At 40.1% G+C, this 13,728-nt stretch overlaps 1 protein-coding gene across 1 annotated transcript; it reads left to right on the top strand.

The window, feature by feature from the left end:
* Positions 1-1,405: 1,405 nt before the first annotated feature.
* Positions 1,406-10,061, top strand: LOC104417357 (the record flags this gene model as incomplete). Its single annotated transcript, XM_010028653.3, has 3 exons — positions 1,406-2,310; positions 6,599-6,906; positions 9,433-10,061. Coding segments are annotated over 3 exons (1,569 nt in total), but the record flags the coding sequence as incomplete, so codon positions are not given.
* Positions 10,062-13,728: the final 3,667 nt, after the last annotated feature.

Here is a 13,728-nt window from a genome sequence, read left to right as displayed (position 1 = left end):
TTCCATATTTGCCAAAGAACCAGACTGTATGGTCGTTTTTGTTGGCTTTTGAGTGTACTCCATTTAAAGCCATGTAGAAATGCGATTGGTCTTTTTCACAAAACAATCCATCCTTTTCCGGTTTATACATCACACATTCTGGATCAAGTAAAGCTCTGTTCGTTCCGTTTAAAGAAAGGAAGATCCCAAAGAGTTGCTAGAGGTTTCCAATTAATAATCAGGAATTTCGGTAGAAAAAGAAAAAGAAAGTCTGTGATGCCAATTGCACGAGTCGTGGATGATCTTATGCGCAAAGTGTACACTATTTATGAGGTGAATTATTCACTGACGTTGTATTTCTGAAATTGGTCGTTCCACTGAATTTGCCGTCGGAACCTGCTCTGTTTTGACATGAGAAGAACACTTCGAAGTTCCCCTTAAATTCTCCCTTTCCAAATTTTTCAGACTTCCTGCCCGTTCACCTCTCCCACTTGCCCCCTCCCCCACTCCCCACCTCCCAAACAAAGCCGATCGTAGTGGGGAATTTTACCTTTCGGAAAGAAGCTCTGCAGGGGTTTCTTTGAATCAACGAAAAAAAGAAATCAATTCTACTTGATGCGCTTTGTGCTCCAGATGAGGTCATCTTGTTCCTCCTTAGATCAATGATCGGGTTCGTTCGCCAGAGCGTTCGACATACAGAGCGTCTTTTGCAGAAGTCTCGTTCAAGCCCTTCGTCTCTTTGGATCTTCTTTCAAGAAAAAAATACCATATCGTAGATACAACCCGCGGCTAGTTTCGTAGCTTTACGAAACTCGATGGGCTAACATTCCGGCCTTGACGTTCTAAATCTTAATCCAACATGTGGATCCAATAATATTTCAGAGTCATCGAATTTTTTATTTATGCTTTTGCAGTGCGGCAAAAACGATCTATAAAAAAAAAAACGAAATAAACATGAACTGTCGAATCAAAAAGATTCGTCCTAAGGGCAACTCGAGCACCGCTTTAGCTTAGGAATTCCGTCGAATTCCCGAAACGTTCGACGCGTGGGACGATGAAAATTCGATTTTTCATAACTATGGTCAGCCACATAGTAAACATGCTTTACGGAGGCAGTCTTTTTGTCACTGAAATTGTAATATTCGGCTATTTGATTAATTAAAATTTAATTTCGACCAAAAAATCAATTAATTTTTTAATGAAAATCCTCGTCTTCTCCCCACTGAAGACGCCTCGGGACGGAGCTGCTGCTATCGTTCTCCAACCGTCGCCCTCTCTCTCTCTCTCTCTCTCTCTCAATTTGAGCTCCGATGGCCGGCGGTGGCCGGAACCACCACCCGAAGTATCACCACAAGCACTCCAACGCCACCGCCTCCACCGCGTCGTCGCACCGCTCCAACCCCGCCGCCGCCGCCGCCGCCGCTAACAAGGCCAGGCTCGAAGCCGCCTCCGCCCCTCCCCGCCCCTCCAACCCCACCAAGCCCAGCCCGAAGACGGCCGCCGCCGCCGCCGCCGCCAAGCCCTCCCCCAGAACGGGGCCCTCCCCCAGCCCCGCCCGCCCGCGCCCCCCGCCGCCGGCCCCTACGCCAACAGCCCCGCCCATCCTCCTCCCCGGGGCACCCCGTCCCACGATCCCGCGGCCCTCGGCCCGCCCCCTCCCCCGTCCTACGGCTTCCACATGCTGGATCGCCGCACCGTCGTGCTCGCCGACGGCAGCGTCCGGTCCTACTTCGCGCTCCCGCCGGATTACCAGGACTTCGCGCCGCCCCTGCCGCCGCGGCCGATGGACCCCGCGGCAGCCGCCGCCGCCGCCGGGGGGCGGTTCTTGCCGGGAGCGCCGAGGCCGGAGTTCGGCGGGCTTCCGGGCCCTGATGCGTTCCGGGGCGGCAGGGAGGAGTTGTTCGCTCGTGGGAGGCAGCCGCAGGATTACTGGAACTCGCTCGGGTTGGACTCGGTCCGGCCAGGCCCCGCAGAGGGGCCGTCAAAGAGGAAGTTTGGGGGAGAAGCAGAGGAGAGGAACCGGGTAGATGATGAGCTAGACAAGGCGAGAAAGAGGCAGCAGGTCTTGCAATATGGGAACCCGGACAGGCTTCCGGGTCCGGGTCTAGGTCCGGGTGGGTCCTTCGCTGGTCCGAGCGGAGAGTTATTCAGGGGTTCAAAGTATGGGAGTGCTCTCGAGAGTGTGCGCTTGAAGCATCTAGAGGTCGATCAGGCCAAGCTAAAGAAGGCGTTTTTGCATTTTGTGAAGGTTACTAATGAGAATGGCTATCACAGAAGGAACTATCTCGAGAATGGGAAGAATGGCTCCCTTAAATGTGTTGCTTGTGGCAGGTTTGCTATACTCGTGCTATATGGCTTTCTTTTGTTTGTTCTTTATTATTTGAAGTTGATTGCCTTAAGGATTCTGTGGTTCTTTTAAGTACTGTTATGGATTGTTCATGGTGATTCTTGAAGGTGCCATGTTGTGTGGGTTTAGAACGTAGTCTGCAGTCTTATCAGCAGATGGATGTTCTTAGTTTTGATGTGGTAGTTCCTTTTGCAGAGGATTGGAAGAACTAGCCTTCTTGACATTTGTAGTTTAGAGAGCATAAACCAATTATAGATGGTTAAACTGTTTTTTCCTCTTAATGGATTATAGATGTGAGAATCTCTTTTGTAGCAATAATCTCAGTGCATGCTTTCGCCATTTGATAATGCTGCTTCTAATTGTCACTACATTGGTCCTGCTTTGAATTTTTGGGTCAGATCACATATGCTACTTAAACAAATAAAGGAGGGACATAGATTGGGAAGTGAAGCTGGCCTGAATTGCATGCATTGGGTCATATAGCTGAATGTATATGTATTTGACTCATGAATCGCTATGTGAAGAGGTTTATTGAGAGGCAAACCAACCGGATCTGAACTTTATGTGTTTGGGTGGCTGAATGCGGGTCTTGTGATCATGGTTGGATTACCTAATTGAAGAGTCTGATAATGGTTTACTTCTTTGCGTCTTTTGAGCAAAAGTTCTACTTTGATCAATTTTTTCCATAGCTGAGTGCTGATCTTTTCGCTAGACATACTAGTATCTGTTCTTTGTCTTTAGTTATTGAAAAAACTTAGTCACTTTTCGTGGACAGTGGAGCATAGTTTGCCTTTGATTTGATGAAACCTCTTTGCAGTCTGTGATGTCTCTAATATTGATTTCTTTGATCACTCGTGGTATGCAAAGAGAGCTCTGTGATGCTTTCAAAGCAATTTGAAATGATCTACCAAGTTTTTGTTGGAGGAAATAGCAAGTAGCTCAATTGCTTTATGCTCCATGTTGTGCATTTACAATGTGATGGACCATGTGATGCCATTTGACTTTTGCTATGCTGAATGAAGAATGTTGGAGCATTGATAGGTCGACTAAGACTAGATTACAAAATTGTTATACCGAGTGATGTGATTGGATTGCAAATGAGAATTTGAACAAGTGAGCCTTATTGAATACCAAATTAGCATCAGAACATCAAATAATACCAATTCTATAGTCTAGTCTCGGTATACCTAGCATTGTTCACTTATATGTTAGGATTATGTTTTAAAGTTTGTCTGGATACCTTTGGAAGTATACTATGCTCCCCTACATAGTAAATCTTGAGGATAACAAATAAAAATCCCAATAAACGTCGGGAGCATATCAGTATTGTACTGTACTACTTTCTAGTTTGTTGTCACTGCTCACTGTGGTTGAATTTACTTGCTGAGTTAGAAATATTTACCTAGAAAAGTGGATTGGCTCATGAGTCAAGCTAATTTTTATGAATAGTTTAATTATTGAGTACATGGATGTGATGGTTTTGGGGAAGAAGATAATATTTGCTACCTTTTCATTTGTTGATTTGCCTCATTGTTAATTTATGGAAATTTTCATAATGTCATCTTTTTATCTCGATTAAGTGGATATTGAAATTATTCAATTTGGATATCAAATATTTTTCATATCCCTAGTTCCTTGTAATATGGCACATGCAAGACCCACCTGTGTTAAATAAAAATTTCTATTTGTTTTTCATTTTGGGGTTACGAACAAGTCAAATTACTTATTGAAACTTGACTAATTGACTTCCTGAGTAGCTCGAGCATCAGGCTTAAAAATACATCGAGGCCTGATACTTGCATGAAAAGGTGGATAAAATTATGTTTAATAAGCACGAGAAGAAGGAACAGGATATCATGTAATCATTTTTCCATATCAGAACTCTACTTTGAGTTTGAGAGTGAGCTAGCTTACTGCTTTAGGTGGAGATGAGCTCAACCATACAGAATATTTTAGAGATTACGGTTGAGCTAGGAATCTTGACTGACTTCAAGCAGTGTATCAAGTATTGAATTAATGTGTCAGCTTGACCCATAATGATATTCTCTGATGACTCAACAGGGGCCTGTTTTGCTCATGTTGCTACATATTTATTGGCTAAAGTAAGGACAGTTCAGAAATTTGACTGTTCTCATTGTGATGCAGAAGCTTGATGCAGTCTTTTCTCTGCTAGTAATACAGGGAAAAGTACTTTGAATGTGTGGAGTGAGATTAGGGCACAGCCCCAGACTAATTAGGTTCCGTAGTTGCCTTCAGAATTACATTAGCTTCTCGAATTCTGAACTCAAAACATTTTTTCAGCAATCTACTTCTGGAGCAACTTTTGATTGGCATTGTCATGTCTATGCCATGAGGATTTGACTATGTCAGTAGCTTTGTTCTTGGATGCTGATGTACCATTATAGTTTTCATTTGTTAGCATGATGATTCTTGTTTGTTTAAGTCTATTGTTTGGTGCTTTTTACTTTTGGCATATTGTCCAAATGGATAGATGCGTGAATTGGCTGCACTGGAATCATAGTCATGAAAAGGGGGCAAAAGGCAGAATTACAAGATGTAGATCACTTAAACCATCAGCTGCCTTTAGAAGTGCCTCTTTAATTATAGAACTGGGACTAGGAACTGTTTTAGTAAATTTCTAGACTTTCTGGAGATGGATTGTTAATGGAACCTTGGAAGATCCTGATTTTTGGTTGGCCTTTGCATTTTCTTCACCTTTTCAGTTGCTAGGAACATTCACAAGTAGAGTGCTTTCATGAAGAGAAATGATTATATAGCCCAGAAGGGTGGAGGGATGCTAAAAAGGATGAAATTATTAAATCTTATCCAGTATTTGGTACTATATGGGATACTGTAGGAAATATTATGAGAGGATCCATCTAAGCATGTGATCGATTGTTTCTGGTTGACAGGCTGATTGGTGTCCAAAACATCTGACACAACTGAAAAGTTGATCAAAGTGATCAAAACTGATGATTCCTAGGCTTAAAGAGGATATGTTCTTTATCTACATTAGGCAGTGCTTAAGCATACAACAACCTGAAGACCTTTGATGGTAGACAAAAAGTGCATTGTTACCATAAATATTTCTGACTGGTTTCCTTATGAAGGTACTGAGGGGGGGTACTTACCACCCCTACATGATGGCTTCATAATGAAAGGCACTTCTATACAAAATTATACACAAAAAATTGCATCTGTCATTTCAAACAAACTAGAAATATGGAATTGTACTGCCTACAATAAACAATGTGAAGGGAATATGACCAAGCATTGCTAAAGATATCCCAAGCTGATTCAACCTGTCTTTCTAATGAGCCAAAAGAAAAATAGAGAAATCATTGCACTATCTTTCTTCTTTCCAACCCATGAACTACTGGCCCCTCTCCAAGCTCAAAGTTTGTGTAGCATTGTGCCAGAAGTCACACTCTTTACTTTCAAAATTGCAAAAACGTAGTCCAAAGTTGTCTAAGCTGATTACAGTGTAAAGCGATTCACATTCTCCCTCTCATTCTTACACAAAATTACTATTGTTTTTATTTCTTTTGATTGATTCTCCGAAGTTACTATGATGTGATCTACAATTGTAATAAAAAACTGTATCTAAGACATTCTTCAACTAATTAATTTGCAGAAAGTAACTTTTCTCTTAATTACTAGAAACCTCAAAACCAAATTGGAGTGGGACTGGATTTCTGTCCAGTTCTTGTTTTAACTTCAATTTCAGGTCAGTTTACTTCTGGTTGGCCATGAGAATTTTATGTGATTTTAGTGTGGATTTTAGCGCATAACCTAACTGGCCTGGTCTATTTGCACTTGTATTGCTGGGTTTGCATTTGTTAGATGTATGCTAGAGCTATAAAAAAGGGCCTTTTGAGAAATTCTTCTTTGATCCTTTCGTTACTGATGTGCCCTACAGTAGATTATATTTACCTATGTTAATAATAATAAAAAAGAAAGAAAAAAAAAAGAGTGCTCCCATGATCTATTAAATCTTCTTGATATGATTTTGTGGTCGACAAATAATTGTCATCATCTGCTTTTCAACTTCGGTGAGGCATGAAATGGAATGGATGTGGCAGTTCTTTGGATTGCCAAATTATTATAGTTAATTAGTTTGCAAAACAGCTGGTTAATTGCCTTCGATGCGTTAGATTTCCTCTTCATATCATAATTCATTGCCTAATCCCTCTGCATTCATAGCTTGTGGGTGCCCAACAATATTAGGATATAGTCGAGAAGTTCTTCATTTCGTTTGATATCCAAATACAGGTCATCTAAAGAGTTTCAAGATGTGCATGGTATCATCATGCATACTTACTACTGGGATAACACTGACTTGCATGTGGAACACTTGGGCTTGCACAAAGCTCTATGTGCTTTAATGGGTTGGAACTATGCAAAGCCTCCTGATAATTCGAAGGCTTACCAATCCTTACCCGCTGAAGAAGCAGCGGCTAACCTGGAGGATCTGATCATGTGGCCGCCGATGGTTATCATTCATAACACAATTACTGGAAAGAGTAAAGAAGGGCGCATGGAGGGGTTGGGAATCAAAGCCATGGATAATTATGTCAGAGGTATAATCCACCGCCATGCTTTATCGTTCTTCAAGGTTCTTGCATCTGGTGTGATCTGTTTATGGTCTACGCTACTCCATCTACCAGACTTTTGTCTGCAGCCTGACCTTTTAAACCCCATTATGCTACATGAAGATAGATGTGATTTGAATGTTAGGGTCTGATCTGGTATGGTGATTCCTCCATGTGTCCTGACCAATTTACTGGTGAGGTCTTGCTTAATTAATATCTACATCTTTGAGGTTCAGTCAGTAAAGTGAGATTCTTCTAATTGATCTTTACTGTGCTGTTAGTCCTACCTTAGAATTTCCATCCTGAAGCAAAGAAATTGTTGGACTAGTTCAAAAAACTTCCACTGGACAGAGCTGATAGGTTCCAGGAATACCATGCTATTTATAGTTGAAGCCTAGTAGATTGGGATTGTAATTGAAAAAAATACACTGTTGAGTTCGTATTTTATTGAGCTTGCGAAAGTACTATATTGTAGTGTTTTGTTTTTTTAGAACCACAATACCACTTGTTCTGATACGAAGACATGAAAACTATCAGTTAAATTATCATTAAAACCCAATGGTGTATTTCTGACTAGAGAAAACAATTTGAAATTCCGCTAATCATTTGAAAATAAGAGAGAATTCCAATTGTACTATAAGGAATGAACCATGCTGTCCTTTTTTTATAGGGTTGAAGCTTACCGAAATAAGTGATAAGTTTTGAATTTTGTTATGCTTTGCTCTGATATATGTTGTTCAACACTCACAGTAGGTCAGCTGAGTAAGTCTTTCTTAATTGGGATTACATCGAGGCAAATGATGTATCCTAGATCTAATTACGGAAAATTTTGTAGGCACCAGGTTCGTAAATGTTTCTGAATCTTTTAACATCCAATAGCTTTGGTCTGTGTGTGACTAGGGTGGGTAAGGTACCAATGACCAAGAGATTTTAACCAATATCAAGTGGGTATATTACAACCAAGTTGTGTAATGAGTTATTTTATGACATTATCAATATGTTAGTGCTAGCTGTTCGGAATTAATTTGTATTTTTTTTTACTAAGTATGGAAAGGGCCTTATATGACAATTGGCTTAGCTGCAGGTTTAAAGCCCAGGGGCCTCAGATTTTGCTTTGATTCTGATTTTTTAATATAATTTATTGATTGGCATCAAAAGTTGGTCAAAAGTCAATCCAAAAAAGTTAGAAGCAGGAGCTAGAAGTACATGTTGCTCCTCTAGCTTTTGGGCATGAGTGAAGGTGAATAAATTCCTCATAAAATGCATCTTGTTTGAAGGCTCAACTTCTAGTCTCTCTGTAGCAAAAGTGAAATGGTAGAAATATTATGAGTTATTCTTCCGAAGTACTAAATCCAATAATAGTCTCAGCTAGATCTGAAATACCAAAACTGAAAGCATAAGCTTCTGGAGGCATGCTTTTAAGCAGCATAACTTGGAGTTCCATCTGTTTGATCTTGCAAAGGATCAGATAGTGTTTCATCTGTTTAACAGCCTGGTAGATGTACTTGAAGTCATGTAGCACTGAATCTCAATGTGTTGACTAAGTGTTGGACTCAAGCTAATGTTGGTCTGCCAGTTGTTGGTTTCACCTTAACTTCTACTTTGTACAAGTTCATTAGAATTTTCGTTGAGCATCTTTCAATATATTTGTTGTAATTGTTGAAGGCACTACTGTCAATGCTTTCCTCTCCTCCCAAAGCTGCAGCAGATAGTATGTAGTGACAACAATTTAGGAACTCATTCACCCCTATATGATTGAGTATATACTAAAGCTGATCAGGGAAGAAAAGTAGCATCTTCTTTTCTCTGCGATGCTGCTGAGTTGATGTTTAGTCTTTCAGCAGGAAATATATATTTTTTGTACTTTGCCTTTTAAGTTTCTCTTCTTGTAAATGACATGTTTAGTGCTGGTATCCAGCTTTGCTCGACATCTTTGCTGATCACAATCCCATTTTTCGGGCTTGGGACTGTCTGCAGAATACATGAAACTCGCTGCTTTACATGAAAATTACTCTGGTTGGCTAGTTTAGACCACTGAATTGTTTGAGAAATCAATGAGTCAGATTGGTTCAATGTCCTTTTGAATGATTGATTCATAAATTTAGGTAATCATGGCCATTGGGTCATGATAAATTTATTGATTTGAAAATGACACAAGGCTATATTTTCTTCTCCTCTTTTTTTTTTTTTTTTTTTTTGGGGGGGTGTTGGTTGGTGTTGTGTGTGGGGCATATGGTAGATTCTGTAAGCGGTTGAACTTCAGTATAGATTAACCTTTGTTGGGGTGAAGATATTTGTACACTTGTAGCTTGATTGACATCATCGGATGAAAAAAATTCTAGTGTCTATTCTGCAGTCTAATTTTCTTAAAACAAAAGTAACCAAGTGGAATAGATACTGACCTAAATAGACCCTTTGCTAATGATATCCGTTTGGGTTTATTGCTGCTCGGTATATGAGATAGCGTAGTTCTTTTTGACTTGTTGTGTTCTCTTATTCTTTTGTGGTTTTCAGAGCTTGGATTTTTGGGTGGCAAGTCAAAGTCCCTATATGGCAGAGAGGGTCATCTAGGGATAACCCTGATTAAGTTTGCTGCAAACCAATCAGGCCTAAAAGAGGCCTTGCAGCTAGCTGAACACTTTGAGAAGGACAATCATGGACGGAAGAGTTGGGCTCGTTTACAGCCCTTGACATTGGGGAAGGATGATGAAAACAATCCAAACCTTGTCAGGGTGGACGGGCCGACAGGGGAGAAAAGGAGGATTTTCTATGGTTATCTTGGAACAGCCTCGGATATGGATAGGTTGGACTTCGACACGCGGAAGAAGGTGGTATTTGAGAGTAGGAGGGAATGCTTATCATCCAGTTAGAATTTGGCTGATTACAACTCAGTGTGCTTATGTCACATAGATCTTATTACCCAAGGTATCTTGAGTGTGAATATCACCTTTAGTGGCTGTGAGAAATGATGAATACCTATGTGTTCAATTGCTGACAATTCCAGATTATCAAGAGGTGAACAGCCACTGAGCATGGTTTTTTATACTTTGATATAGTAACGATGATTTTTTTAAGCATAATATTTTTCCAGCTTTAAGTTGGATGTGCTAATATATCCTTAAAGGTGTGTTATTTGGAGTCTATATGAAGTGTGGAAAGCTGCTGGAAATCCACACTTACGTATGCTGATTTTCTCATACATTGAGAGATGTGCATGTTCTTATGGTAAAACAGATGTGAAACGAGATTGATCGTATAGTAGTTAAGTTTCTTCTTTGTTCTCTTGTGCACTGTTCATCATTTTCTTTTGGGCCCTTTTTCTCCTTTGTGTTGTAGGTAAGTGTTTGTTGGTTCTGTCGGTCAATCGACTGTTTAGTTTGCAGTCCCTTCTTTATTTTAAGGAGCACTAAAATGCACCAGCTAGTTAGAAAATGTGACATCTGAAGAGTTGCTCCTAAGGATTGAAGACTAGGAGTAGACAGTCCAGGGATAGGTTCTATAAATTGTAACCTAGGTCAGTGTACTCAATTTAAGGGGCTGCATCTTCTGTTCCAGCCATTGGAATTTAAAATAGTCTGAGGCTTGTGCTTAACTTGAGTGTTAGATGCCTTTATTATTAAGCGCCCATGCTATCTCCTCTGCCTGAAATCCCACTGGTTCCTATTGTTATTCATGGTATTGGTTGGTGCTGGTTCCATGTACTCCTACAAGAACCATGAAACTAATCATTTGATTTTTACGATGCTGGATTTGTGGCTGCCTGCAGAAAATCGACTATCATTGCTTTGCCTAGCTCTTCTTTTTCAAGTTTGATATTTGAGGACATTTTGATTTGTGCTGCTGCAGAAATAAATAAACAGTGCTCTCTCTCTCTGTGTGTGGAGAGTTCTCTGGATAGTTTATCTAAATTCTTGTTGGTAAAGTTTGAAAATCACAGCAGAGGCCACAAACAACTGCTTTAAGCAGTGTGATTGGAAATTCTACTTCATCAGGTAGAATTAATCTTTTTGCTTCACTGGAGGCAGCATTTTCTTCCTACATGTGAAGTGAATGAATGGAGGTGGGTTAAGTAGTCGTGAAGGATTGAAAGGCGGGGAAAGAGGGAAAAAGGTGGGGGGGGGGGGTGGTGTTTGGGGGTGAAAAGTGGAAAAGGTATATGGTTAGATATTTCCTTATCATGTGCTCAGTGATGTGTGTCGACGGTGCTGTTCATGTAAGCATGCACCCATAGAGCGCTTCATGCTTTACTGTTCCTGCTTTTATCTAGCACAGTCGTGCCAGCGATTGATAATTTACCCCTTCTAAGTTCTGGGATGCATCTCAGGTTGTGCTTCTGTATGATATCTATGTTTTGAACAACCTTAAACCCATGAACTGTGTACATAAGTAGGGTTAATCCCTAATAAAGGGCAGTTCAATGCTAGTCCAGCAGCATAATGATGGACTGAGGTTTTTTTAGACCTTTCCTGAGCAGTGGAGTTCGTGATTGAATCCTTCGTAGCTATGCACATAGTGAAATATTTCAGGATAGCTCTTGAACAGAAGGCATTCTCCAGGTTGTCATGAGATGCCTTTGGTGATGGCACCGTAGAAAGGTGAGGGGCTTAGAGTAGTCAAATGGGTGCCTAATTTCTCAACCACTGAGTTTGGTAGGCAACCGCCTTTTTATTTAGTGGTGTGCATTTTATATTACTGGGTGATTATGATCAGGCGCAAGATTCCCAGGCCCTTCAGATTTCTAAAAAGACTGAAGTAGAGTGATTCCATGGTCCTTATCTGTACTGACTTGGCACTTCTTGATTAGACCAACTCACTCGGCAACTTTAGTCAACTGCTCGAGTTCTTTACAGGGGTCACTCGCATTCCAGAGTTCAGTGTCGTCATCAGAGAAGAGAACTCGGAACTAATGTTGTTTCAGGTGGTCAGGTAAAACATGCCCGTGCACACTTTCAGTAAGTTCCTTCTTCTTTCCCTTCCGTCGGCGGAGTTGTGTTCGTCATCTCTTTATCTCTGGAAAGTGAAAAGGAAAAATGTGATTGTGCCATGTGCTAACGTTGGTTTCAGCCTATTGGCCTTTGCTTGATCATTGGTTAAACCCCCTGTTTCGAACCATCGGTTATAATCATTCCTTACATTGTACTACCCCCTCCCCTCCCAACCGAAACCCAACGTGGACCCATCATGATTCTTGGTTTCCAAGTGACGAACATGATAAAAGCGGATTCAGAAGATAAGAAACCCAGCACGGATTAAGACACGTTAGCTACTCTCCTAACCACGAATCTCTCTCTAAAATATTTTCTCGTCCGCCTTCTTTTGAAAACGAAAGCAGAGAGACAGACGCACGACGAATGCATGACGTGCATGGGCGGATTCCGACCCATCATCATCATCACTAATTGCTCTCGATATCTCGTTTATGGTCCGATGAGTTGAATCGAATTGAATTGAATCTTTCTGACGTTTGTTTTATTTTTCTTTTTTCTGGGGTCCTTGGTGGTGTGGTGGGGACGATGTGGAATTCGCGTCTCGAGAATGAATTTCGGCTTTCCCCATCCATTCTCCATTATTGAGCTCCTCCTCCCTCGCCCACCAAATTGGACCCACGATCTCGTGTGCCTAACTGTTTCTGGTTTGTCATTTCAAAAGCATATTCGTCGATTTGCATCTCTACGAATTCTGTTTTATATATTATTCTTGGGGAAATTGTTTTGTTTCTAGCATGATGTCCCGCCTGGTTTAGTGGGCAACTTTGAAAAATCTCCATTTGATGGGGTAAGTTTAAAACCACGTTGCGCAACGCCCCTAAATTTAGGATCCACCGAATGGTTAAATGAAGTATAAACAAGGGGGGAAGTACAAAAAAAAGTTTGAAACCTATTGAATTGGTACCGATTGAGTTCTAAATTTTTTAATTGCACCAATTTAATCATAAATATTTTTACAATGATATTAAGGTTGTGTTTGGTTTAATTTAAAAATGGGCTTTGGTGAAATGCAAATATCTTTATTTGAAAGGGCTTTGGGGAAATGCAAATTGGGCATTTGGTAAAAAATTCTTTGGAAAATTATTTTGATATAAAGAGTGTTTGGCAAGTTTTTTTTTATAAAGGGTTTTTGGATTTTATTTCTCTCTTTTATTAAAAATATCAAACTCTTTGCCGACTTTAATAAAGGTAAAAGTGGTTTTGGAACAATGGAAGGTAAAATCGAAAAACTAAAAAGAAATATGATAATGGTTTTGGCCAAATGCTGAAAGCTCAAAACTAGTTCCTATAAGTATTGGGTTTTTAGCTTTCTTAAGATTAGTATTTGATTGAAAACTCTTTGGAGGCTTGCCAAACACACTAGCATTTCCTTAAAGAGCTTTGGAGGCTAAAGTAGTAGCCTTGCTTAATAGTGATTCAACATAGATTCTACATTTTGGAACTCGACCAATTTTGAGTAGCTTTGTGATAATGGAACCAACCAGCAAAAATCCTTGTTAGATTGTCAATATTGTACTAACGGTATTTTTCGAATATACCAAATCAGTATAACTATCCTTATTTTGACACAACAACGCAATTTTAATTAATATGAAAATGAAGTACTCGATAATTTTTTTATTCTTTTCTTGTTGCTTGTTGATGTAGAATCATGCATTTATTATTCAATATTGAATTTCTCCAATTTCTATGAAGTTTCTTTCTCTCCATTTTTAACTCAAAAGACTTTTTGTTTGTATCACAACCAATTGAACGAACCCATATTTAGATAGATATTTTTTGTTGAATGAAGTAAAGTAAAAAAACGAAATCTAATTTCATT

The sequence above is a fragment of the Eucalyptus grandis genome, chromosome 8 (assembly GCF_016545825.1).
Source record: "Eucalyptus grandis isolate ANBG69807.140 chromosome 8, ASM1654582v1, whole genome shotgun sequence".
NCBI classification, from domain to species: Eukaryota; Viridiplantae; Streptophyta; class Magnoliopsida; order Myrtales; family Myrtaceae; genus Eucalyptus; species Eucalyptus grandis.
The sequence above is the reverse complement of the archived record's forward strand: the minus strand, read 5'-3'. Positions and strand labels throughout refer to the sequence as shown.